The sequence below is a fragment of the Podarcis melisellensis genome (genome assembly GCF_964234715.1).
Source record: "Podarcis melisellensis genome assembly, chromosome: Z".
In the NCBI taxonomy this organism is placed as follows: Eukaryota; Metazoa; Chordata; class Lepidosauria; order Squamata; family Lacertidae; genus Podarcis; species Podarcis melisellensis.
Genome location: NC_138547.1, coordinates 48,852,691 through 48,879,804, shown reverse-complemented (window position 1 = coordinate 48,879,804; position 27,114 = coordinate 48,852,691). Strand labels below are relative to the sequence as shown.

The 27,114-nt window shown below is 47.1% G+C and overlaps 1 protein-coding gene across 1 annotated transcript in view; it reads left to right on the top strand.

Annotated features, from left to right (window-relative positions):
- The first annotated feature begins 3,407 nt into the window (after window positions 1-3,407).
- GPC4 (glypican 4) overlaps window positions 3,408-27,114 on the top strand; it is a 100,845-nt gene continuing 77,138 nt past the window's right edge. Inside the window, exon 1 of the mRNA XM_081896965.1 lies at window positions 3,408-3,835. Within this exon, the coding sequence (XP_081753091.1) occupies window positions 3,634-3,835 (202 nt within the window). The 5' untranslated portion in view covers window positions 3,408-3,633. The remainder of the gene's footprint in view (window positions 3,836-27,114) is intronic.

Genomic DNA, 27,114 nt, shown 5'->3' with positions numbered 1-27,114 from the left:
CCCCACCACCACTTTCTGAACACGGCCCAGAAGAAAGGAGCAGAACCACTGTATAACAGTGCCCCCAGCTCCCAGCCCCTCTAGACGGTCCAGAAGGATGTTATGGTCGATGGTGTCAAAAGCCGCTGAGAGATCCAGCAGAACTAGGAAACAGCTCTCACCTTTGTCCCTAGCCCGCTGGAGATCATCGACCAGCGCAACCAAGGCAGTTTCAGTCCCATGGTGAGGCCTGAACCCCGACTGGAAGGGATCCAAATGGTCCGCATCCTCCAGGTGTGCTTAGAGTTGTTCAGCAACCACTCACTCAATCACCTTGCCCAAGAATGGAAGATTTGAGACTGGGCGATAGTTGGCCATATTGGCCGCATCTAAAGATGGTTTTTTAAGAAGCGGTTTGATAACCGCCTCTTTCAGCGGGTCTGGGAAGGCTCCCTCACGGAGGGAAGCATTCACCACCCCATGAAGCCTGTCTCCCAGCCCTTCTTGGCTAGCTTTTATAAGCCAGGATGGGCAAGGATTCAGGAGACAGGTGGTTGGTTTCACTCGTCCAAGCAGCCTGTCCACATCCTCGGAGGTAAGAGATTGGAATTGATCCCACGCAACTTGACTAGACAGGACTCTAGCACTCTCCCACCCTGGCCCTGCTCCCACGGTGGAGTCTACTTCTTCCCGAATCTGAGTGACTTTATCTGCAAAAAAAACTTTGCAAAATCATTGCAGAAGATCATGTGACCTGTACTGGGCCCCGATGGAGCAGGGGCAAACCACCTGAAAGAGTCTCCTGCTGCTGTTTTCTGCAGATGCAATAGAGGCGGCGAAGAAAGTCCTCTTTGCCGTCGCTATCGCCACTGGGTAGGCTCGACATTGAGCTCCAACCCATGTCCAGTCAGATTCAGAATGAGTTATCCGCCGCCGGCACTCTAGCCGTCTCAGCGAAAGAAGCCCAGTTGGCCATGGGTGCTCTGCATCTTGACTTGGAGAAAGGGTGTTTGTTTATAGAAAGTGGCTTTGTTGGGTATAACATGGGAGTGGATGAAGTGAATTTGGTTTATATACAGTGGACTTACCTTCTGAATTTTATTTTTCTCTCTCTCAACCTCTTTTCAATTTTTCTTTATTTCTCTTTTTCTCTGTTTTTAATAATTTCTCCCTCCATTCTCTTTATATTTTTATTGTATTTAAATCAAAGTCTTAGTTCGGATAAAAAAAGAGGAAAATATATTTGATATTAAGTTTTGCATTTTTCTCTATAAACCCTAATAAAATTTATTCAAAAGAGAGAGAAAGGGTGTCATTTGGGCTGCAACATTTCTTAAGATAGCCTTTCGCCTGGGAAAAATGTGTGTGCTTTGTCCCCATGTCTTGGAAAAATTGCTACTCCTTAATTCTAAAAATGTAAGGAAATAGATCATAGAATCATAGCAACTTTAAAGTGAAGGAAAATGTGTTTAGGCATGACAGGAGATTTTCTATTAAAATTGCTATAGGCAAGTTTACATCTATTTCTTTTTTTTAAATGGGCATAGCCAATCATGGGAGGGGTGTGGTTAAAGATAGAGAGGCGGGGCTCCAGGAGATGCTAACACCACTGATGCTTGGGGTATGTGTGTGTGTGTTTGTGGAAGCACGCATGCACATGTGCAAAGACAACCAATTAATTTGAATTGGTTTACCTGCCAATCAGAAATCGCCACACGGAAAAGATCTGCATCAAAATCCATTTGGGTCACTGACTTTTAACCCAGGCCTGCAGGAAAACAAAGAGATGTTGGGAGTCCCAGGAATCTCCCCCTCCCTCTTAATAATAACTAATAAGCCTCCAATAGAAGGAGTGTAGAAATTGCAAATCTGATGGAGTTAGTAAATAACAGACAAGACACACCACTGAGTGTAACACCTGTTTATTATTGTAAAGGCATCTGGTTCCTTAGCTGTTGTGTCAGCACCACAAAAATGTCAAAGTTGCCAGTAAAACACACACACACACACACACACACACACACACACAAAGAGGGTAAAGATGAGGCCAAATCTGTTTGAAAAACAAATGAACTTGTTACAAAACACAGCTGAGTGAAAAACAGGTGAGTTAATAAATTTGAACCAAATACAGTGGTACCACGGGTGAAGAACTTAACCTGTTCTTAACCTGAAACTGTTCTTAACCTGAAGCACCACATTAGCTAATGGGGCCTCCTGCTGCTGCCGTGCCACCGGAGCACAATTTCTGTTCTCATCCTGAAGCAAAGTTCTTAACCTGAGATACTATTTCTGGGTTAGCGGAGTCTGTAACTTGAAGTGTATGTAACCTGAAGCGTCTGTAACCCGAGGTACCACTGTAGTGTACAGCCCTGTGCATTATGTGTTTCCACAGAAGTAAGTCCCAAGGGATGCAATAGTTTATTTTCCAGCTACCTGTAGTCTGAAATGTGTGTTTTCAGGGTCCACCTTATTCCTGGGACTGAACTCTGTTTTAACTGTCGTTAATTCTGAATACAATGATGTAACCTGCTCTGGGATGTGCTAGTCAAGGCTGGATGGTAATAATGGTAATAAGCTGCTGCTGGTGTCAATAAATGCTCATTTTCTTTTCTGTCATTGTAATAAGACTTCTTGGTGTAGGGAGCGGCTACCCTACTACCTGAAAACGACCCCCCCCGCGTCGACTTCATTCGGGCTTCCTTCTGCAAACACCTCACCAGGAACAGGCTGCGCGGATCCAACCCTCCGCCTACTTTCAGGGTTTAACAGGACCCGCTCCATTCTCCCCCCGCACGTCTGATCAAAAGTAAGACCAATTGTTTTCAACGGGACTTGCCCCCAGGTGAGCAACCGCAGACTTTTCCCCGCCTCCGTCAGAGCCATTCTATGCACGTGGCTTCGGAAACAAATCCCAGGAAGGCTTACTCGCGAGGAAGCGCATGGAAGATTTTTGCAGCCTACAGCGCGCCGGGAAACACCCACCCACGCACCCCTCACCTGTTCCTTAGGCTCTCATTGAACTCAATGGGTCTCCCTTCTGGCGCAGACGGAGGGGGAGGGGCGTGCGGCTTGCCAGGATCGTAGCGGCGGCCAAAAATCTGCTTTTGGAAGGGAGGGCACGCTAGGGAATGGAAGCGAGACCCGCGCAATCTATTTTATTTTTTTTAAAAGAGCCCCTGCGAACTCTCAGCCGCTTCTCTCTTATCTTCATTATGGGCAGGGGCGGAGGGAGGGAGATTCGCGGTTGGGGCCAGCCCACCGATTCACTGCCCCCTCTCCGCACTCCCATCCCGCCCCCGAGCGCGCCTGCCGGCTTCCCCGCGCGGAGGGAGGTGCGCGCGCGCGCTTGGAGAGGCGGAGGCGAAGGCAGGACTCCAGCTCCACTCCGCCCCGCCGGGCTGCTCCTGCTCTTCCTGGGGGCCGCCGCCGCTGCCTGTCCCGGCTGGTGTTTCTGCCGCCGCCGCCGCCGCCGCCGCCGCTGCGTCTTTCCCTCCGAGGCGCCTAAAGTTTCTTCTCCGCAGCGGAGCCGCCGAGGACTCGGCCGCGGTGGGGAGCCTCGCCGCGCGCGGCAGGGCGCCCTCGCCGTCCTCCGCCGGGCCGTGTGGCCAGCGGCGCCCTCTCCTCTCCGGAGCCCGCGCGCCTTCGTCCAGCATGCTGGCCCGCCCACGGCTCCGGCCCCCGGCCACCGCCGCCTGGAGCCGGCCGCTCCTTTGGCTGCTTCTCGCCGCCGCCGCTGCCGCCGCAGCAGCCTCGTCGTCGGCCGAGCCGCGCTCGCGAAGTTGTTCCGAAGTCAAGAAGCTCTACGTGGCCAAAGGTTTCAGCCAGAGCGAGGCGCCCAGCCACGAAATCAACGGTGAGGGGCGGCGGGGAGTTAGGGGAGTGGAGTAGCCGTGGGGGACCGGCTTTGGGTCACTTTCTGCGGTGTGGGGGAAATAGAAGCCTTCTTTGTCGTCAGTTCTGGAGTAGGCTCGGGGTTTAATTTTATTATATTCCACGACTCTTTCTCGCTCTACCAAGACTTTTCCAGTTCTGATTTGGCAACCCATGCTGTCTGAACTGCCTTGGAAAGCAGGGCCTCGTTGGGGTGGGTGCGGGAAATGGACCCCAAACTCCTCGATACCGGGCCCCCTCCCCCTTTGCAAACTTGGGACAAGGCTTGCAAGCCCGACGCCGTTTTTCTGTGGAAGTTCGATTTGGAGCTCAATCCCAGGAGCGTGTACTTGCATGTAAGCCTCCTGGAGCTAAGTGGGACTTACTTCTAGGTAGGCGCGTGTATCCCCAAAGAAAGAATTGGGGAATGGGGATTTGTGTGAAGGAGAAAAATTTGCCCCCCCCCCGTTCTCTTTCTTTATCAAGTTGTTGCTTGTGTAAGGCTGGGGGCGTGCGGCGGCGGCCGTGTGGGGAGAGCCGAGGGGGAAATCTTCAGTGAACAAATTGGCAAAAAGCTGTATCCTTTTATTGCAACCCCCCAACACACACGCACACAAACGCACACAATTACAATTTAATTGTAATCTGGGTTCCTGAGTTTTCCAAACACACTTTTCAAGAGAGCCCTGGATTGCAGCCATTTCATTCTTTCTTTAAACAACTTCAGTTTCGGAGCAGCTGAAAAGAGGAGGGGTGAAGAGAGATTATTTGGTGAGGAAATCACCTCCCGTCTCTCTCCCCCAGCCCCCCTTCGGATCTACTAAATGAATTCAGGCAAACCGTGGAGGAATTTGCTGATGGAATTCGCAACAATTGATGCCTCCCAAACCATGTGGCTGTAGCTCTCTTCTCTACCCCCCCCCCCTTGCAGTGGGGTGGAGTTTCTAGCAAGGAAGCTGAACTCGGGATTGGTGGGAAAGAAGGTAGACTGCATTTACATTTCCTTGGCAATTGAGAAGCCTCTGCCATTGAGAAGGCCACACAGTATTCCTACCCCCCCTGCTGCTTTTTTTGTCGTAGCAAAAAGAAAGAATTCAGTAACTCCTAAGTAGTTTCGGGAGGCAAACCATAAAGAGGAGACATGGCTGGCCACCTTGGCCATTGCCTTGACCCGCGTTTCAGGCAGTTGATGAAAATTGATAATGGCCTGGAATAGCCAGGATGCCAAGAAGGATGGTGAATAAAAACTTACGAAGAGCCTGGCCAACATGGTCAGGCCAAAGGGGCCCAACTAGGCTAGCACCCTGCCCTGCCAGTAGCCAAGCAGATGACCCTGTGGGAAATAGCCTGCAAGCGGGACCCAAGGGAAACAGCCCCCTCCCCACTAGCAGCCCCCAGCAACTGGGAGTCAGAAGCAATACTGTCTCCAGCAGTGGAGTGAAGAATCTAACCACTGACACTAAGCCACAAATTGCCTCCTCTGCCTCCTCCAGGAACTTGTCCAGTCCTCTTTTAAAGCCATCCAAGTTGGTGGCCATCATAGGAGCCAACTCCTAGGGGTTGAAGGGTCTTTCCCCCCCCCCATAAAATATTTGAGCCCCCCAATAAATAGGCATTGCCATTCAAATTGTGTTTATGTGCTGCATCGTGTGAACAGTTATGTGGGGCAGGGCTTACCTGTCCCCCCAAATATTTTATTCAAGTTGGCATCCCTGGTGCCCATTGCTACATCTTGTGGGAGGGAGTTCACAAAACAGAGTAAAACTGTTTTGTGAAGGAGTCTTCTGACATTTGGCTTCGTTGGATGGCACCTAGTGCTACTCATCCAGCCCTGCATGCCCTGCTCCCCCCCCCCAGATATATTTATCTTTAAATGAAAGCAATTAACATGCCCTCTGTATTTTTATCACATTGCAAAAGCCACATTTAACTTGTTTGCTGCTTGCCATATTGTGCAGCTAGGCAGCCCCCACACCCCAAGCTGCCTCACCCTCTTGGGAGAGCATCACTTTAACTGGCCAATGAATTTTGGCGGACTTCTTGCCGAAACATGAGACTCTCTCTGGCCTTTCTCTGGTTTTACATTTGGACCCCACCAGGCTTTATAAATAGGCATCCTGACTTTTGCCTCTTGCCCTTTAGAAGAGAGTTAACAGCAACACTTCCTAGGGAGGAGGGGTGGGAAAGAGAGGTGTTGATCCCCTCCCCCTTAAGAATAAAGAGAGGCTGCATGCATTGTTCCGTACTTTTAAAGCTCATTCAGAACAAATCCTATTCCTAAAAAGAATTCTGGGCACTGTAGTTTTACCTCTCACAGTTACGGTTCCCAGCAACTTTTAACAGGTTGCAGTGAGGGGTCGAAAATGTGTATTGAATGTGCTTTAAAGGTATAGTGTATGCCCAGCCAGGTGTTACTAGGGGATGGCCTCCTGCATAAAGGACCCTGTTTTAATTGTCCCATCTAGCCCAGGACTGTATGCCTGCCTCCCTGCTCTCCAGATTACACTTCCATTCAACCCCAGGTCAAGGATGATGGGAGTTTTAGCTTACCAATATCTGGATGACACCTGGTTGGTCTTTGCTGACTGGTGGCAGCCAATCAGCAACTCTCCAGGATCTCTGCCAGAAAGAGGTCTTCCCCAGCTGATATTCTGCAAGATTGACCCTGGGAAGATGTGCATGCACTGCTGGCCCTCTGAAGGGAGAATGAAGGAAGAGACCTTACGCAGGGTCAGCCTGCTATTTAGCTCTCCCGCACTTCCCAGTCTTCTTTGACTGCAGTGACCCTCCAGGGCGTCTCTCTCCTCACTTACAGCCCAGATCCTTTAAAGCTGAGGAGGACTGGGTTTGAATCCCTACTTCGCCAAGCACTTTGGATCGGTCTCTGTGCATTCCCTTCTTGTCCTGTGCCAGTAAATGGGTGGTGGCGGTGGCAAAACCCTACTATTTAGGGGTTTTAGAAGCTGATTTCTGTGGAGTTTGGTCCTTTGTCTATCTAGTTCATTACTGTCTGCATGCTAAATGGCCATCCATCCCTGCATAGAGATGCCAAGGCTGAACCTGGGACCTTTTGCTCTGCTACTGAGCTGAGGCATCTGTGAGAATAAAATGGATTGTAAGACACTGCGTAAGATCAGTACTGTCCTGCTCTAGAAGAAGGACAAATCTCTGAGGTCTTATCCTTACAACGACCCTGTGAGGTAGGCCCGTGTTCTTATCCCTGCCCCCCAACATATAAATAGAACAGTCCTCTGTATAGAGGCTAAGTCCCGCCAACAAACAGGGCTTTCTTCCAGGCGGGGCTTCTGGGGTCTCAGCTTCTCCAAGTTTATAATGGAGGTGAGGCTTGAATGGATCCTTCTGGATTCACAGCTCAGTCTTGCAGTGATGTTTCTCAAGGCTACCTGAGAATGGGCCACAGAAGCTGAGTGGCAGAGCATTTGCTTTGCATGCAGAAGGTCTCAGGTTCAAGTCCCAGCATCCCCAGGTAGGATCTGCTGCTTGAAACCCCGGAGAGCTGCTGCCAGTCCGTGTAGACAGCACTGCAGTAGATGAACAAATGGCTGCTGATTCAATATGAGGCACTACTGGCAAAGAAGGGTGCTTTCTTTTTCTAGAGTTCAGAACAGCTGTGCCCTTCCAGATGTTGCTCGAAGACAGTTCCCATCGCCCGTAGCCTTTGGAGGGCCACTGATGCTCTTCTCCACCACAGCCTTAGAGATAGTGCCAAAACCAAGGAGGCCACTTTGCGCCACCAAAATGCACCACTGGGAATGTTCATGGATAGCATTTGTGCAAATCATATGCTCACAGGTGACTTTGAACAGGCTGCTCCTGTTGCTGTTGTTGTTATATTTATTTATATCCTGCCTCTTTCCCTGACAGGCGACTTACTGCTAAAATAGAAGCAGCTAAAAATACAGGGAAAAGCAACCATTTTTTTAAAAGAAATGCACACATTTAAACATCAGTAGAATATGGATGCTTTAGCTGAGATTACTGCATTGCAGGGGGTTGGACTAGATGATTCTCAGGGATTTCTTACAGCTCTACAGTTCTATGAATCTACACCCACCCACCATTACAATAAAAAGTCTGGGAGCAGATACCAAGAAGGCCCTGTCCCACGTCCCCACCAAGTAGACCTGTGAGGGGGGTGGGACTGAGAGTAGGGCAAAAGCCTCCCAAAAATCTCAGAACCTGGGCACGTTCACATGAGTGAATATGCTCTATCAGATAGCCTGGACCTAGGCTGTATAGTGCTGAATAGGTCATAGCCAGCACAGTTTGAATTGAGCCTGGAAACAGACCGGCAGCCAGTGGAGCTTTTCTAGCCAGGGACTCGTCTGCTGCCATGGTGCAGTTGGCTGAGCCATGTGTCAGTCTCCCATTATCCAAGAGCAAGCTTCTCGTTGCTGTTTCAGAACTGCAGGACACCCCCTTTGCAGCTTTGCCTTGATGCATTTGTGTGACAAAGGTACCTTGCACACTTTAAGCAAGCAAAACCGTCGTCACTGCGCTTGCACCAAAACGTTTTATTTCTCCCCACAGCAAGCCTCTTTTTCACAGTTGCTTGTTTCAAGGTTTCCCCCCCCCCCACCCCTCCAAAAAGAGAGAGACTGCTGCCTTTATTTTCCCTACTGAATGACCTACTGGACTGCATTCTCCCAAGGAACAAAGGATGTGCCTTTTTAGCCGGGGCCTTTGAGAGACCACCAAGGACTCTCACCCTGGTGGTGCCATTTCACACTACCCCCACAATAACAAAAATGCATGACTGAATGACTCAGAAATGTGGAGGGTTAAGGCATTCATCTGAGTCTAGGACACTGTCACAACACAGACAGCCCCTAAGTAAATACCTTGACACAGCAGGAAGTAGGGAGTGGGAGTAAATCTTCACTGTTGCAGGTGCCCTCCAGGTAGCTGTGGCATATCCTCTTTCCTTGCCATGAACAAAGACAGTGTTAGTTATTTTTTGTGTCTTGGGGAGGTGCCAGAGTTCAGAGGTAGAGCATTTGCAGGAAGACCTGAGGTTCAAAGTCCACCCCCCTGCATTTCCAGGTAAGCTGGGAGGGAGGACTGCCTGAAACCCTGGAATGCCAGACTCTGCAGACAATACAGAATGAGATGAGGCTACGCCATTTATTTATTTATTATTTATATTTATGATAATAATAATTTCAGTCTGACTTCCCACCCCCGCCCCTCAAGGTGACCTATGTGGTTCTCCCCCTCATTTAATCCCCACGGTGGCCCTGTAGGGTAGGCTGAGAGGCAGCAACTGGCTCAAGGTCACCCAGTGAGTTTCATTGACAAGTGGGGATTCGAACCCTGGCCTCCTAGGCCCTGGTTCAATGCTTTAAAGTGCTGCACACATAGGCTCTGTCTCATTTATTCAGCAGCATGGAATGTTGGAAGGTGACCACTGCAGGGTCAGCAGTATAGGGAGGCTTCCTATCTTTCTGTGTCTTAAAGGAAGGGCCATAGATCAGTGATGGAGCCCAAGCTTTGTGTGACAAAGGCTGCAACATTCAAGGCCTGGCATCACCATTTAGCAGGACCAAGTAGGTGGAGAGAGGCAAGGTGCACAGAGCGCCAGACAGACAGTAACTGAACAAGGTTCATTTATTTCATTCAATTATTAAACTTATCACCCAAAGGTATTCAAGCAACTTAAAGCAAAAGGAATATACAATACATAAAGCCATGGGGAACGGGGGGGGGGGGCGGCGGGCAGGCGGGGGGAATCCTATAATACATGAATATAAAATAACGTGGAAATAAATATACCAGCCGTATAGGTAGTGGTGAACAACAATAACAATGTTCAAATAATAATCAAAGCAGTTTTCTGGCCACAAATTAGCAAATAAACAAAACTTCAACCTCTTCCTAGTCCAAAAATCATTCACATCGAACCAATATCCTGCCGCCCATTTAATCTCCCCACCCAGAAGTCTGGTGTTACAAATTGGTGGTGGGTGGGTCCAGTGTCCTCCAGGAATGGTCTGCAAAGCAGGAAAATAGTAACTGCTTTGCAGTTGATCCGGCTCCTCCTCCTCTCCTGCTGCTGGTGGGGTTGCAGATCAATATAGTTAAGAAGTAGATGAGCATAGCTCAACTCTGGAACTATGTGCCTCAGGAAGCAGTGACTGCTACAACGTGGATGGCTTTCAAAGAGCTTTAGACAAATCCTCCCTGTAGTGAGTGCTTTGGAGACGTCTTGGAAGACCTTGAGGCTGATGATCCTGCGGAGGGTCCCAGTGGGGTGGGATGAACCATGCTGGGCCCTGGGAAACATCAGAGATGTCTACAGAGGATGTGGCAGGTGAGGAAACAGATTCAGGGGAGGGTTCCAGTAAACCAGCCTTTCTCAACCCTGGGTTCTACCTGGCCTTACCATGAAGTGGCAGATCCAGTGCACACAACATCGCTAACAGATGGCAGAGGGGCCAAACTGCCTTGGAGAAGCAGACTTTGTGATATACAGTGGTACCTTGGATTACATACGCTTCAGGTTACAGACTCCGCTAACCCAGAAATAGTGCTTCAGGTTAAGAACTTTGCTTCAGGATAAGAACAGAAATCGGGCTCTGGTGGCACGGCAGCAGCAGGAGGCCCTATTAGCTAAAGTGGTGCTTCAAGTTAAGAATAGTTTCAGGTTAAGAACGGACCTCTGGAATGAATTAAGTACTTAACCTGAGGTACCACTGTATCATTAAATTGTGATGTTTAGCTGCTGATATATCATGATGTTGAAAACCAGATATAGTCTGCCCTGGTGGCAGGAAGTGAACCTGGAACCTTCTGAATGCCAAGCAGGTTCTCTGCCACAGAGCTATGGTCCTTCCCAGCTGGCATTCCGCCCCCCCCCCCCCCGCCTCGGTATCTTTTTTCTTCACCCTGATGCTGCTTCTCTCTCTTCCTTGGGATCTCCTTGCCTCTCTTCCTAATCAGAACATAAGAAGCGCCCATCTCAGTCAGGCCAATGATCTGTCCAGTCCAGTATCTTGCTCTCATTATGTCCAACCAAATCCATGTAGGAAAGTCACAAGCAAGACCCTTTCAGCTATTGGTTTCTGAAAACCATCCAAGCTGGTGGACATCACTGCCTCTTGTGGGAGTGAGTTCCATAGCTCAACTGTGCACTGTGCCTGATGCTCCTTCCTGCAGTTGTCATTCAGTGGTAATACCAGCCATTGCATCTTTGTTGCTTGTTGGTTTACACATTTGTCATTGCAGCCTTGGCTCCTTGCCGTTTGCTTCCAGGCCTGTTGGGCAAAACTTCACCCCTTTCTGTTCCATTGCTGGGCGTCCAAATCAGTCCTCCTTGTTTTCCTGCATTTTGGAGATGCTTGGTGGTGGGTCAGGTCAGCCAATATGAAGCTCAGAATTTTTCCTGAAAGGAAATGAAGCAAACGTCAGAGAATGTTGTCTGGGGAATCCAGCTTTTGATTATCCTTGCATTTGAAATGCATTTGATTATCCTTGTTCCTCTGAAGTCAGGGCTGCAGCCGTGCACTAATCTCCCACTAGCGTCACTGCATCTCTGCAGAGGTGGCTCAATCCTGGTGCAAGAGCATAAAATAAGGAGAGTCCTAGTGGATCAGACCAAAATCCTATTTGTCCCATGATTGCATTGCCCACAGAATCCAGCTGGCTTTAGGAGCTCATGAAGCAGGGCATGTGAGCAATAGAGCTCTCTCTCCTTCTCCCACTCTTGTCCCCCAATTTATATGAAAAGCATTGAGGGCTATTCACATAAATTGAATTTTCAAATCAGCCTTTTTGTGCACGTTTTGGTTTTTGTTTGCATTGTGGGAAGCCTGCAAGCAGGAACTGAGCAAAACGGTAGCCTCCCCTGACTTGTGATTCCTTCATTGAGTGCTCAGATGCATAGTAGTAGCTGTTGATAGTGTTGTCCTCCAGGAATTTGTCCCATCCTCTTTTAAAGCCATCTAAGTTGATGGCTATCGCTACATCCCCTGAGAGCAAGTTGCATGCCCTGTGCGTAGAAGTCCTTCTTTCTAGGCACCTTTGTCCCGCCCCTTCCAATATTCAGCTTTATTGGATGGTCCAGAGTTCTAATACTGGGAGAAAGAAAAGCTTATCGCTATCTGCTTTCTGTGTGTAATTTTATACACCTCCGTCACACACAAACTGTACTTGCCATGCAATCAAAGTATCCCTTTCTCTCAGGGAAGTTGTTCCAGCCCCTTAATCATTTCGGATGCTCTTCTCTGAACTTTTCCCAGCCCTGCATTGTCCTGAGGTGAGGTGATTGGAGCTGTAAACAGTATTCCAAGCACAGTTTCAAAATACTTGTCAGTGCAGCCTGATTTCTGGCCCCTTTCCTAATTATCCCCAAGATGGCAATTCCTCCCCACTTCTGCTGCACCATGGGTCAGCATCTTCATTGAGCTGTCCATTAGGACCCAAGAGTCTTGTTCTTGGCTGGTCACAAGATGCCATGAGCGTAGATTTGAAACTGGCATTCAGACTTGGTGTTGTTTCCAGGACATCTCTTCGTTGTCAAATTTTGCAGGGTGAACTGTGTGTCTGCCTGGGCCCTGTGTGAGGGTTGGAGTAGATGCATGGAGTTCTGGGGTCTGAGAAGGGAGATATGTTAGGAGGAGAAGGAATTGATGTTGTTATATATTTATTAACAATTTATATTACTGTAACATCCATGCATGCAACACTCTGTATTTCTGTAACATTCCCTTATGTTATTATTGTTTTAGATACTTTTACATGTTAAGCAGTATGGAAATGGTCCAAATAAGAAAATAACATAGGTGACACTTGTTCTCCACATCCCCCAAGTGTATATCAGAACATGTGAAAAGGATAAAATAATAATAATAATAATAATATTTATTTATATCCCGCCCTCCCCAGCCGAAGCCGGGCTCAGGGCAGCTTAGATCCTTGTGCCTTAGATCCTTGTGACATGGAAGCAAAGAAGCCTAATGCAATTAAGGGCTGCATTAACTGAAGTTACCATATTTTTCGCCCCATAGGACACACCGCCCCATTTTTATTCCCCCCCCCCAGGCGCGGGGCTGGCGCGGGGGAAGCCCAAGCTTCCCCAGCCCCCAGAACAGGCTGCCGCCCTGGCGCGGGAGGCTTGCGGACACCTTCCCGAAGCACGGGGCGTCCTCCGGAGGGCACCCTGTGCTTCGGGATGCAGGCTGCTGCCCCAAGCCTCGCGCGCCCGCGGGAACTCCCCCGGGCTCTCAAGGCTTGCGGATAGCTTCCTGAAGCCTGGAGAGCGACCCCTCTCGCTCTCCAGGCTTCAGTGAAAGCCTGCATTCGCCCCATAGGACGCACACACATTTCTCCTTCATTTTTGGAGGGGAAAAAGTGTGTCCTATAGGGTGAAAAATACGGTAATCACACCTGGAGTCCTGTGTCCATTTTTGGGCCCCACAGTTCAAAAAGGGTACAGTATTGGCAAACTGGAAAGTGTGCAGAGGAGGGCGCTCAATATGATCAGTGGTCTGGAAACCAGGCCTGATGAGGAATGGTTGAGGGAGCTGGGCATGTTTAGCCTGGAAACAAGGAGACTGAGAAGGAGATATGAGAGCCAAATATCTAAAGGATTATTACACACAGGATGGAGGAAACTTGTTTTCTCCTGCTCTGCAGGGTAGGTCTCAAACCAATGGCTTCAAGAAAGGAGATTCCAACTAAACATTAGGAAGAACTTCATGATAGTAAAAGCTGTTTGATAGTTGAACAGTCTTCCACTTCCATGTTTCTATGATCACTACATGAAACAGTGAACACTATTTCATTTTAAAGCATAACATGATAAATCAAACAATGTCTTTTGATAGTACTAACACCATAGCCCTTTAAATTTATTATGAAATTTCAGTCATTAAGACACATATCCATTGATCTTACTTGTGTTGAAATTTACAGGCCTGGCATGACACAATATAACTTTGCAGTGCAATTGGGCATAAATAAATAAGATAACCAGCAACCTGTTCCTCAGAAGTGCCAGATTCAGGAAACAGCAGCTAGATTATTTGGAGCCTGCTGCAGAAGACCCCTCCCCCAATATATTCTGCTGCTGTTCTTTAAGGGTCTGTCAGTAGCAGAGAAAGGGCAAGGGTCCCCTCGCCTCTTCCCTATACACTGGGAGTCTTCCTGCTTTCAGTTGCAGTGGCAAAAATTGTCCAGAGTGAATCAGGAAGGCAGCTCTGCCTGCAGAGCCACCAGACCCACTGGACTGGGAGCTCTGGCTTTTCCATTTTCTTGCCCTTGGGGGTTAAGGCTAAGAGAAATCTGTCACTGCTCTGTCGTAAGAAGATGCCTTACACTGAATCAGGCTGTTGGTCCACTTAGCTCAGCATTGTCTACACCAGAGCTTTCCAAACTTTCCCTGTTGGTGACACACTTTTCTACATGCATCATTTTGTGACATAGTAACTCAGTTTTACTAGCAAACAAGAGGTTAAACTAACCCCTTTCCAGCCCCCGGAGGAGCATGGGGAGCGTTCATGTGACACACCTACACACTGCAGCCAACACACTTGCATGTTTGGAAACCTCTGGTCTACACTGATTTCCAGCAGGGGAACATTCTCAGCGCCATTTGGCAATGCTGGGATTGAACCTGGGACCTTCTGCCTACAAGGCAGACACTTCCCACTGAGCTCTGGCCCTTCTTCCCCTGTGGGAGCAAAGGAAACTGCCTTAGTTCAACCATTTAGTTCTGATCCATTTAGTTCAGCAGTGTCTACACTGACTGGCAGCAGCTCTCCAGGGTCCTGTGCATGTGCCTTCCTTGAGCTGCTTTTTCAGAGGTTGAAAGGGATTGGCTCATTTTTGAAGAGAAGGGGCAGCAAGACATGTTGAAGTTGGTATCTCCTCTTCCCCACAGCCCTGCCTGATTTCCTTGAACAGGAGTCTGAGCTTCCTTCTTTGCCCTCCCAGCTGCTTGTCTTTGCCTTGCTGCCTTGAAAGCTCCAAGATAAGGGTTTTGTTTGGCAGCAGCTGGGATGTTGGGTCTGGGCAACCTGCAGCGTTAAGCGTGCGGTTAGCCAGAGCTGCTTAGCGATGGGCCAGTGTGAGTGGGAGGACCGTTTTGCTTGGCATCCACTTCACACAGAGCCCTGCTTGATGTGCCAGAATAAGCAGTCATTACATTCCACGTCATTTACAGTCAAATTATTATCTATTGTTGGAATTGCCTCAATTATCAGATGGCTGCCTTCAGAAATGCAGAAGAAGACAATCTCCCCCCCCCCCACTCACCACCCAGATCAGTGTGGAAGACTAAAGTCATTCCCAAAGGCAGATAGGAGTCACATTTTAAAGTACCGGTATCTTTGGACAATGCAAGGAATGTGTGTGTGTGTGTGAGAGAGAGAGAGAGAGACAGACAGACAGACAGACAGACAGAGATAGATAGATACTTGCAACACTGTTGGCAGTTTCTTTCCTTCAAAATCCTTCTTTTAAAAAAGTGTTCTTCAAAGTGAGGCAGGTCTCCCTGAGAGGCGGGCAGAGCTGGCCTCAAGACTCGACCCTCCTTCCTGATCCTCCTGTGAGGCTCTACCGTATGGAGAGGAGCATTGCTTTGTCTGTTACGCCATTTCAGTACATTCTGAAAGCCAGATGGACAGAGCTTTGGAGTTGACTTTGAGCTTCTCTGGCGGCCTGTTTTTATGACATCAGACAAGGGTGTGGACTCTGAAGGGCACACGTGTGTTTCACAGTGAGGCCTGCACAGCTGGATGCTTTTAGAGCACACAGACCTGGATTCAAAAGTCCTAAGCAGCAGCTCCAGAATTTGGAAGGCCTTTGGCGAAAAGGTGTGAGTGAGCGCCTTTAATTTGGAAGTGGCAAGTGGCACCAATTTGATCTCTGGCCTGCTGGGATGCCTAGACCAAACCAAGGGTGCTTTGGACAGCTGGGTCCCTTGTCCATCTATTTTGGTCTTGTCACCTTCTGGAACCAGCCGAGCTAACTGACTGGCTTTAGAAAGCCCAGACCCCCCCCCTGAGTCTAAGCTTGCTTTTTGTTCCTTGCTGGAAGTTAAATAAAGAAATGTTAATTTTTGCACGTTTGACCTTGATTCAGGTATGTTTGAGAGAGATTCCAGTGTGCACAGCAGTACGTTTTCAGGTATATTTCCTGATAGCCTTCTAAGCCAGCTTCACCAGCCTGGTGCTCTCCAGATGTTCTGGGTCAGTGGGAGTTGTAGTACAAAACATCTGGAGGCCACCAAGTTGGTGAAGGTGGCTGTAAAGAGCCTGATTAGTCCAAGGGCCATCTAGCTGGGCATCCTGTTCTCACAGTGGCCAACCACAGATTTCCCAGTGAGAAGCACATAAGCAGGACCTGAGCGCACTCTCCACTTGTTATCCTCCACAGCTGGCATTCAGGGGCTACTGCTTCTGACAGTGGAAATGAAGCGTAGCCATTGTGGCTGGCAGCCATTGACAGCCTTTCCCATGGATTTGTCTTTCAAAACTGCCCAAGTTGGTGGCCATCACTGCATCTTGGGGCAGAGAGTTCCATAGTATAACTGTGCACTGCATGAAGAAGTCCAGCTTCATTGCACACTCGCAAGTTCTAATGTTAATGAGATACAGAGAAAAATGTTCCTTAATCCACTTTCTCTGTGCAGTGGCCCACAAACACCCACAATATTTGCTTCTTTGGTGGCGCCCGTTTCGTACGTTGGCTACCCGTTCTACGCATCCTTAAGTGCTGTCATTAATATGATGACACCATCCTGCCCCCATCCCCCCAAATTAGAAGCTGGCTGAAGTTTCTGGTCCATTTCCAAGCTGTTGAAAACAGTGCAGAAAACAATTCCTGGAACTTTAAGTGTACCTAAAAGCTGATGCACTTGTGTGTTTTTAAAACGGCATGCTTAATTTCAGCCAGTAAGTAGCAATAACCCAGGGTCCCAACTTGCAACTCTTTTCTCTGTGGCAGTTGATTTTAGCTGAACTGTACACGAATTCTGAGACCTGCACAAAAGTAATTGGGGGGGGGTGCCAGTCAGAAATTGCCAGCTGAGCTGACTCCTTTATGAATTGACTCTGTTTCTATATTCCATTGTTTCACTGTGGGCAGTAATGCCTGGAACTGTAAATGAAACTTGGGTTCATCTTGCAGATTCTAATAACAGCATTCAAAAGGGACCATGGGGATTTACCCTGTGAACTTCTCACTATAATGTCCCCACTGTGGAAGGACGTGTGGATCCAGAATTGGCCTCCACAGTCACTTACGGACTCATTGTTTAAACTGTGTTTATGGAAGACAATCTTACTCAGCTACGAGTGATCACCAAAGAATAATAATAATAATTTATATGTGCCTTTTCAAAATAGTGTGGGTCCTGTGAAAGTCAGCATTCCTTTACTGCTGTATAGGGTTATATATACTATACAGTAATGTCATCTGAAGGAAAAAATGCAAGCTTGGAATGTGATTTCAATTAAAAGCATGAAAATCTAATCTGAATCTGTAGAACTAGTTGCCTGAAAATGTTTGTGTGTGTGTGTGTGTGTGTGTGTGTGTGTGTGTGTTGTTAGAAAGCAGTATTTTCTTATCCCCCCTTCCTTCCCCAAAACTTTATATTGCAAGATTAACTCTTGCGTAGTCTTTCTTTTGGGTTGGGGAGAGAATGCTTTGTTAAAAAGGATTAAACACAACCACAATTGCAAAGCCATTTGATTAATGGAAAAATGGAGCTCTCCCTCCTTCCCTGAAGTTTATATATTCAGATTCTTTAAGCACATGGTATGGTCTTTGCGACAGACTTATTTAAAATACGCTAACACTTTTATGATTGTGGGGGAAGTAGAAGAATTTTCAGGTCAGTGCAAAGCAGTTAAAACAACAACAAAACAGTTGCATGCTAGAAAGTACCGCCACACATAGCCAGTGATATTTTGTTCTTCGTTTTGTGTGCACTTCTGTCAGTTTTCACACACACGGACTCTCACATTTAATTATGGTGCAGGGAGGATAATGAAATGAATGTCTCTGCTTTCTAGTACATGTGTTTGGCAGGAGTGGCAAGTCTTCCACCTGAGGCCTTTTCACTCAGCTCCACAATTGAGGCTTAGCTCTCGCTGAAGTGGCAAATCAATGTCCTTGGCTGCACCATTCCAAGCAGCATGGGAGAAACCAGAGGACTGCATGTTAGGATTCTTTGGAACCTGAGAGTATGGATTTGATTATAACTACTGAACAAGGTGTGGTACATCACCAGGAGGGTTTCTTTGTGTATTTCTTTGTTTTTAAGATTGCATAAATTGGCTCTAATTTTAGGGGGAACCAGGGACATTGACTATTTCATATCATAATGACGGTGCAATTTTGTGTTTTGGAGCTGAGATGGGCACCTGTCTTCTGAGCCAATGGGGCACATTGCTAGTGGCTGGTAGTGTGTTCAGATAGGCTGCTGGTGACTAGACTGCAGAGTAATGCTTTTGTAGCCTGCTGAGTCAGTAGAAAAGGCTGTGCTTTGTTTGCGGGCTACATCCCTGGCTTGAGGCAAACAAATTATGTTTCTGGGTGTGCATCGCTTAAGAGTGTGCAGCCAGCTTTAACACACCTGTTACTAGCCTCTGGGCAAAATCTTTGATCCCAGCAATAACTGTATCGCTTCACTTGAGCCGTTTGTCATAGAGTTAATGAGTTGAGGCTTGTAGAATGCTTTGCACATTAACAGTTACTATGTAAATGGTTAAGAACGAAAGGCGTATCTATTTCCTTCAGAGTAATGCTTGATTATTTTCATTTTTTCCATTTTTTTAAAAAAGAGACCTTTATTGGTATTCTTTGTGTCCATAGTTACAGATCCCTGGGAGCAGAAGAAAGTTTTGGACTGCGGTAATCCTGTTTTAATTTTAAGTCGCTAGCAAAACTCCCATTGATTTTGTCATTTTGCAGGAGCAAAAACGAATAGCCACAAATCTAAATGATACTGTGTTTGTTTAACAGGTTTGCCTGAGCAAATGTACTCCATGAGCCTCTGATCAATGTTTACACCTGCCCTTTAGACTTCTCACAGACTTCCAAGAGTTTGATGACTTTTAATCAGTTAGAGGAAGTCAGAAAAGGGGGAAATGTGATTTTTTAAATTAGGTTGCTTGAAAAATAATTTGGCAGGATTATGATTTGAAGCAAAGCAGCTTTGCATTTTTGTCCCATACAATGAATGACTTGATGTTGACACATCTCTCCCCCCCCCCCCGTGGGACGGAGAGGGAAAGGGGGTAGAAAGTGGGTGGAAGTCTCTCCCTTTTAAATGAATCGCACACACTCCTATTGTTGATTAGGAGGCTGTTCCATAACTTCTAAGTCTGGATGTGCCAGAGTGCTTTGTCTTATGACAGTTGCAAATGCTTTTGACTGTCTGGAATTGGTTGGGTTAATTTTCCCTGAGTTTGGGGTGTGCATATTCCCATAGCACAGGTGTGCAGAATTTTTGCACTTTTGGATGTAGCTGAACTATAGTTCCCATCAGCCTCAGCAAGCATGACCAATGGGCAGGGACAATATAAGCTGCTGTTAGGAACATCTGGAGGGCTAAAGGTTCCTCACACCTAGTGTAGCGTCTGGACCCCAATGGCTGTACGGCCTAGGTAGAGAGTGCTTTCCCAGGCTCAGAATAAGCCTGTGTGGACCACAAGTCTTGGCCCCTTGGACAGTTCCCTTCTGGTCTAACCTTGTATTTATACAAGGCCTGGCCAATCTGGAGGCTTCATACTATCAGCCAATCAAAGGAGCTGATATTGCACACACTTATTCATGCACACAGAGGAACAGAGCGGTGCTTTACTGGACTTTTTGATTGGCAGATAGTATGAAGCCTGGTATGAATTGGTCAGGTGTGGTATTAATAAAAGGCAGGGTTGGACCCACATTGGCTAAATTAGGCTAATCTCTGGCTGGAGATTTCTAGCCCATGCTTGGATGTATTGTTATGATTTATTTAATTTACAGTCTGCCCTTCATCTCAAGAAAGGTGTTCAGGACAGGAAAAGGATATACAATTTAAAAACAAAGAAAAAATATTCAAAATCAGATCAAAACATTATGAGAAATTTAAAGTTGAAAAATCTAAAAGCAGTTACAGTTAAAAACATTTTTAAAAGCAATTACAACTAAAAACACACTTCTATCCAGTAACATCAAGGTTTCCAGAAATAGTATTCTTCTGCCTCCAAATGCCTGGGTAAAAAGGAATGCTTTCAAATTCCTCCTGAAAGTTAGTAGTGATGGAGACAGGCACACCTTGTCAGGGGGTGGGGGGAGGGTTTTCCGCAACCAGGGAGCCACAACTCTTTTTCTCTTTCCTTCTCTCTCTCTCTGGGTCATTGCAGTTTAGGGCCAAAATGGTTGTTTCAAAGGAGAATTGAGATTGGATCTTTTCTAATATATGTTCCTTTTGCTAAAAGCACCCCCCCCCCAGGAACCAGTTTGGATCAATGCAGGCTGCAGGCGGAGGGAGCAGGCAGGGAGGCTTAACACTTTGCCCTGGTGCCAGTGCCTTGACTTCACTGATAAGAGTGAGATTACTGGGGACTAGTTTCTGACCCTTTGTTTGGTTTTTGTGTGGGTGTTTGCTTTTGCTTTCCAAGGATTTAGAAGGGCAGCAATGAGCTGAAACAAAGAAGTGAGATATAGGTGTTGGAAATTCACTGTAAGAAACATGAAAGATTTATTCAAGGTTGAAAGCTTTCCTGAGAGAGGCATTTTAGCCCAGCTCAGAAGATGGGTTGGGTCAGCTGTCTGTGGCCTGTATCACACAGAGACTCAAGCTGGGGGCAAGGTTCTTAAAATGCAAGGAGCCATGTCTATAGATTCAAGAATAGCTGCTATGTGGATTGCATAGGAATGTGTAGATTCACAGAAGTTGCCTTGGGCTCTGTCTCCCTGGTACAGCTAAATCCCACTCTCCTGAACTGTTTCGAACTCATTCAGACCAAGACCAGTGTTCTTCGAGAAAATCTCTTCCAGTTGCTAATGTAATTAATTAAGTTTAGTTTATTTAATGAGTCACATTGAATGCAAGTCAAACTCAAAGAGTATAGCCATTGAAATAAATTTATCTCAGTGGGTCTTCTCTGGCCATGTTGGATGCCACCCATTCCTTTTTTATATAAGTTTATTTTATAATAAGCTTATTTTACAATAAACTTAAAAAGCTAACAGTTTCTAAGAATAATAATCCAAGCATTTCTCAGTAAAAAGAATATAAGCTTGCAACAGTGAAATAAGACAGTGAAAGAAAACACCCATAAAACAACAATAGTTAAAACTTAAAAAGATGGCTGAATTAAAAATTCAGGAAAAAGCATCATGAAATAACAAGTCAATTTGAAAGTGTGCCTGAATTAGAATAAGAACCAGTTTAGGAGGAACCTGGCATTGGCTGTTAAGAGTGAAAAACAACTCCAGATAAGATACAAGGAGGGCCCTGCATGTATAGTAGAAAAAAGTTGAGTCAGCATTTCCAAGGACTGTGGTTAGGAAGAGATATGGGGTAACAAAAGGTCGTTCGCCATAGGATGGTATGTATTTCCTATATAGTCAGAGGCATACCCAGGGGTTGACAAAACCAGCCTCCGCCAGGGGCCCACCCCAGAAATCTGTCACCAGTTAGCTGTGTAAGTTCATGAGTTTAGGCATGAGCTGGAAGTGGAGTGGTGGGAGAAATGACAAGGTGGGGTGAAGGTAGATTGCTGGAGATTTTGGGGCCCATGGCATATGTGTGTGCAGCAAGGCGAGATCAAACGCGGGAGAAGTTTCCTATCATTGCACCACGGCCCAAAGGCGTGAACATTTTTTCACTTTTCCTCCCTGCTTCACACATGCTCTGGATACTTTGAGCACTAGGGTCTCATAAAATATAGTAAATTCTAATGTAGTTATTGCAGCAAAGTAATTTTTTTTTGGAAGGGGCAAGAGACCCTAGGCACACATATGTATATAGCTTGGATTCTAATGGAAAGTGCTAGCAAGACTCTCTGTTAAGCATTACTGAGCAAAGTCTGAGCAATTGGGAAGCCTCTGTACTGAACCCCACAGGCTCCCAACAAATGTGATAATGGAATCATAGAACTGGAAGGTTGGAAGAATACTGAGGGTCATCTAGTCCAACTCCCCCGCAATGCAGGAATCTTAACTAAAGCATCCCTGACAGATGGCCATCCAACCACTGCTCAAAAACCTTCAAGGAAGGAGAGACCACAACTTCATGGGGAAGTCCATTCCACTCATCCTGGATGAGTTGTACTGCTGCATCAAGAACAAAAAGAGAGGGACAGCCTGCAGCCTGCAAGGATCCACCGCTCCTCCAAGAGCTTGTAATTAGCAAGCCATGGGACTCCTAACTCTTGTCGGCATTCCATTGGCAGACTGAGAGCTTAATTCAGGTGGCCTGTGGGTGCCTCTGAAGGACAGAAGCAGGAGGGAGCAAGTTGAAGGGGGCAAAGAGAAGGTTAGGAGGCAGAAGAAAGGAAATGATGAGAAAGGGAGGTGAATAGATTCCTCCCAGTAAATCACTTTAAAAGTGAAAAAAGGCATCTTTATTTTGTGAACTGATTTGCTAGAATGGTTGGAGAAGATTGGGGACCAGGAAGGCATCTTTTATAGAGGGAAACTGGCCACGCCCTTTTCCTAGCAAAGAAGTGGAGAAGAGGTCAAGCAGTTGCAAATGACAAAATTGCCTATAGCAAAGTTTTTCCCCATAGGAGGGGGGTGGAACCTTTCTGGTCTTGTCAGGCCAGGTCCTTTATCTCCCAACACTCTGCAGGCCAACTGACAGGTGAGTGGGATCACACACATGTCAGCGCTTAATAACTGGGTTTTCCCATTCACCTGTCAAAGTTGGCCCGTTGCAGGGAGATAGCGACCATAGGGAATGAAAACTCTGCCATTCAACTGTGTTCCTATACACACACACCTCTTGTGTGGCAGGTGAAGAAACCAAGGTTGGCAACCTCTGTGTTAGTCCATAGTTAATTCCATTTCCACTGTGTGTGTTTCTCCTCCTTGTGTTCTGGAACAAGTGACTTGTTGTAAGAGGAAGCTACAGTCAAGCAATGTAGCTGAGATCACAGAATCATAGAATTGTAGCATTGTAAGGGATCCCCTGAGACCATCTACTCCAACTCCCTGGTGAATTGGCAGTCTGTTATGGCAACTGTAACCTAGGTCTAAGGTGCCATTTGGCACCTGGCTTCTATATCTTAGTTTCTAACACTGGTTCCAAAGTGTTGGGCGTGAGTCTGGTGGGTGTCATTTGAGTGATGGTCCATTGTGTGTGTAATAAAAGGATAACTTTACCCCCCTCTTCTTTTCTGGCTAATGCCTTGAATTCCTTAGTTAATTTTTCAGTGTGCTAATATCCAAACTTTTTGTTTCCACTGTGATAATTGCAAATGTTGTAAAGATTTCCAGTTTTGATGAATGAGTTCTTTAGCAGCAGGATGGTGATTAGTTTGTTATAGCTCAAGTTAACATTACCATCTTAAAAATTCTTAGTAACACTAAGGTTGGGGTGCAAGTATCATTTTGGTTCATAATCAAGCTTATTTCATCAACATTCTTCTAAAATGGGCAACAGTATTTTTTTTAATGTTCTTTATGTTGCTCCGCCGTGACCTCCCTGCCAATTTAGATACAGTGACTGAACTAGAGGCCCCTTGACTGACTTCAGGTCCAGTGTTGGACCATTTCGATCGGATACTCCCTACCGATGTGGATAGATTCCTCCAAGTTGGTAGGCCCACCACCTGCCTCCTTGATCCGTGCCCGTCTTGGCTGATTAGGGAGTGTCCAGATGTTGTGCGGACCCCCTGGATGAAATTATCAATTTGTCCCTTGACACGGGGACATTCCCAGGGGAACTGAAGGAAGCAGTGGTGTGTCCACTCTTAAAAAAAACTTCATTAGATCCCTTATACCTATCCAATTACCGCCCAGTTTCAAATCTTCCATACCTGGGTAAGGTAATTGAGAGAGCGGTTGCTGAACAGCTTGGTAGGTTTCTGGAGGAAACATCGGCATTAGATCCATTTCAGTCCGGTTTCCGTCCTGGTTTTGGGACGGAGACGGCTCTGGTTGCCCTAACAGATGATCTCCGTAGACAACTGGATCGAGGCGGGTCAGGACTGCTGATCCTTTTAGATTTGTCAGCAGCCTTTGACATGGTCGATCATGATCTTCTGGACCACCGCCTCGCAGACGTGGGGATACAGGGCATAGCCCGTAACTGGTTGTGCTCTTTTATCTCTGGTCGGGGACAGAGGGTGGCACTAGGGAGGGAAATGTCATCGTGCCACTCCTTGGTGTGTGGAGTGGCGCAGGGCGCAATTCTCTCCCCGATGCTTTTTAACATCTTTATGCGCCCCCTTGCCCAGATTATCCGGAGCTTTGGGCTGTCACCAATATGCTGATGACACTCAGCTCTATCTGCTGATGGATGGCCACACTGACTCGGCCCCGAACACACTGACCAGATGCTTGGAAGCTGTGGCTGGATGGTTTCGTGGGAGCCGATTGAAACTAAATCCTTCGAAGACAGAGGTCCTATGGATAGGTCGGGATGGCATGGGGGATGAGGGACCAACTCCCTTCTCTTGCGGGAGCCCAATTAGTGCCAATGCCTTCCGTTAAGAGTTTGGGTGTAATCCTTGATGCCTCCCTTTCCATGGAGGCGCAAGTTACAGCAACAGCCAAGGCGACATTTTTCCACCTTCGCCGCATCAAGCAGTTGGTCCCTTACCTTTCCCGCCCCGACCTGGCCACAGTGATCCATGCATCGGTCACCTCCAGGCCTGACTACTGTAATTCTCTCTACGTGGGGCTGCCCTTGAAGCTGTCCCAGAAACTCCAGCGGGTACAAAATGCTGCAGCGAGGCTCCTCACGGGGTCTCTGCCATGGGAGCATATTCACCCAGTGCTTTTCAAGCTGCACTGGCTCCCGGTGGAGTACAGGGTCAGATTTAAGGTGCTGCTTTTGACCTTTAAAGCCCTTCACGGCCTAGGACCCTCGTACCTACGGGACCGCCTCTCCCGGTATGCCCCACGGAGAGCCTCAAGGTCCATAAATAACAACACCCTAGAGGTCCCAGGCCCTAAGTAAGACAGATTGGCTTCAACCAGAGCCAGGGCCTTTTCAACTCTGGCCCCGGCCTGGTGGAACGCTCTGTCTCATGAGACCAGTGCCCTGCGGGATCTGATTTCTTTCCGCAGGGCCTGTAAGACAGAGTTGTTCCGCCTGGCCTTTGGCTTGGAGCCAATTTGATTCCCCCCTCTCTTCCCCCCCTTTCTTTTCCTTCTCCTCCTGCGATGAGGCTACATTTTAATATTTTAATGTTCCATTATTTTATTATTAATCTTTGCTTCATTCCATTCCATTCATTCATTCATTCATTTATTCTACTACTACCAATAATAATAATAATAATAATAATAATAATAATAATAATAATTTTATTTTAAAAATACCAGCCTGGCCAGGGGTCAGGGGTGATGAGCGTTGGAGCCAAGGGGCCTGGAGGGCAACAGGCTGATGGAGAGGGGCTGCCATTGCACCCACTGGTGCTACAGGACAGGCAGCCCTCCCCTTTCTCCACAGATCTCCCCCTGCTGCTGGCTGCCCTTGCACATTTTGCATGCACATTCTTAGCGCTTCAGTGCAAAGATTGCTGAATAGTTTCAGAGCACATACTTTATTTCCATTACTAAAAGTGGGAGCTGGGCTTTGTAGAGGCCAAAGGCACTTCAGCAGCCCTGGGGATAATGAGGGAGCTGACAGACTGGAATGCAGATCTATCAGGGGGGAAGGCCTGGCAGAATTCCTCATTCTTCTTTCAGAAATAGCCCTTTCACACTCTGGGCTGGCTGCAGCGGGCCACTGATTTCGCCCCCCGCCTTTCCCCAAGTGTCTGTTTGCTACAGCATTTATTTAGAAATGGCAACACAACCTAATAGGTTTCTCTTTAAAAAAAGAAACGGTTGCACTCTAACATGAAATATTCAAGGCAAGCTGATCTGATTCCCAGTTCCATAAGGGGAAAAATAAATAAGACTGTCATGTTCTAAAGATTAGGCTCCTGCATTGGATTCCTGTGGCAGTGACTCCTAAATTTCCAAACTGGATTTTAAAAATTACTTTAAAGCCAGTTGTTTGCCAGCCATTACAAAAGAATCTGTTGTGGCAGCCTGCCACTGTCCTTAGGGTGTGTGGGGTGGGGTGGGTTGCATCTGAATGGTTTCAGCCCAGTGAAGTTACCTGTGCATCATTCAGCCTGCCATCCTGTACACCTTTACTTGGGAGTAATCTGCATAGACGTCAGTAGCCCTTGCTGCTGAACACACACGTTTAGGCTTCCATTGCGGAGATAATAATGTGCAATATTGCTGTTAAGGCTGAAACCCATCAATTTGTGCAGCCTCTGCCAGCATTGACAACCCCTCTTCCATGTCCTTGGACTCCAGCTCCCATCAGCCCCAGTCAGCCCGGCCAGTAGCCAGGAATAATGGAACTGGTGTCAAAGAAAATGGTTGCCAGGCTGGAGAAGATAAGAATAGAGAGACCCCAGGCATGTCAATGGTGTGGTTTACTAGAGTGTCTGGAGTAGGTCCAGGGATGCTCAGATATGAATCCCTCCATATCCATGAAATTCGTTGGGTGATGGTGGGCCAGTCACTACTTCTCATTTTAATCTCACTCACAAAGTTTTACCCTGGGAGGGTAAAAAATTGGGGAGGATAATACATGCTGGCCTGCCCCCTTTGGAGAGAATGTGAGAGATTTGTCATGTGGCTAGATCAGCTGTTGAGTCTTATGACATGGTTATAATGGACCCAAGTCTGGCTGGCTAACTCTTCATTTTAGAAGAAAAAGGCGGAGAGCCAATCTGGTGTTTCTGTGTTTCGACTCCTTCTAGGTTCAAAGGAAATCTTCCATGGAGCATTGTACAAGGCCACAATCTGCACTCTCCAAATAACCCTTTTGCAAACAATTCCTAGGAAAGGAAGATTTTCTTCGAACTCTTTGAACCAAGTAAATGCCTCCCCTCTCTAAGTTGCTAAAGTTTGTCTGTTAAGCCTCGATTACTCTATAGAGAGGTGGCCAAATGGCACCAGTCCTAATCTGAAGCTCTTTCTATAGCAGGGTGGACAGACTTCAGGCTTATAGGATCTACAGTGGTACCTCAGGTTACATACGCTTCAGGTTACAAACTCCGCTAACCCAGA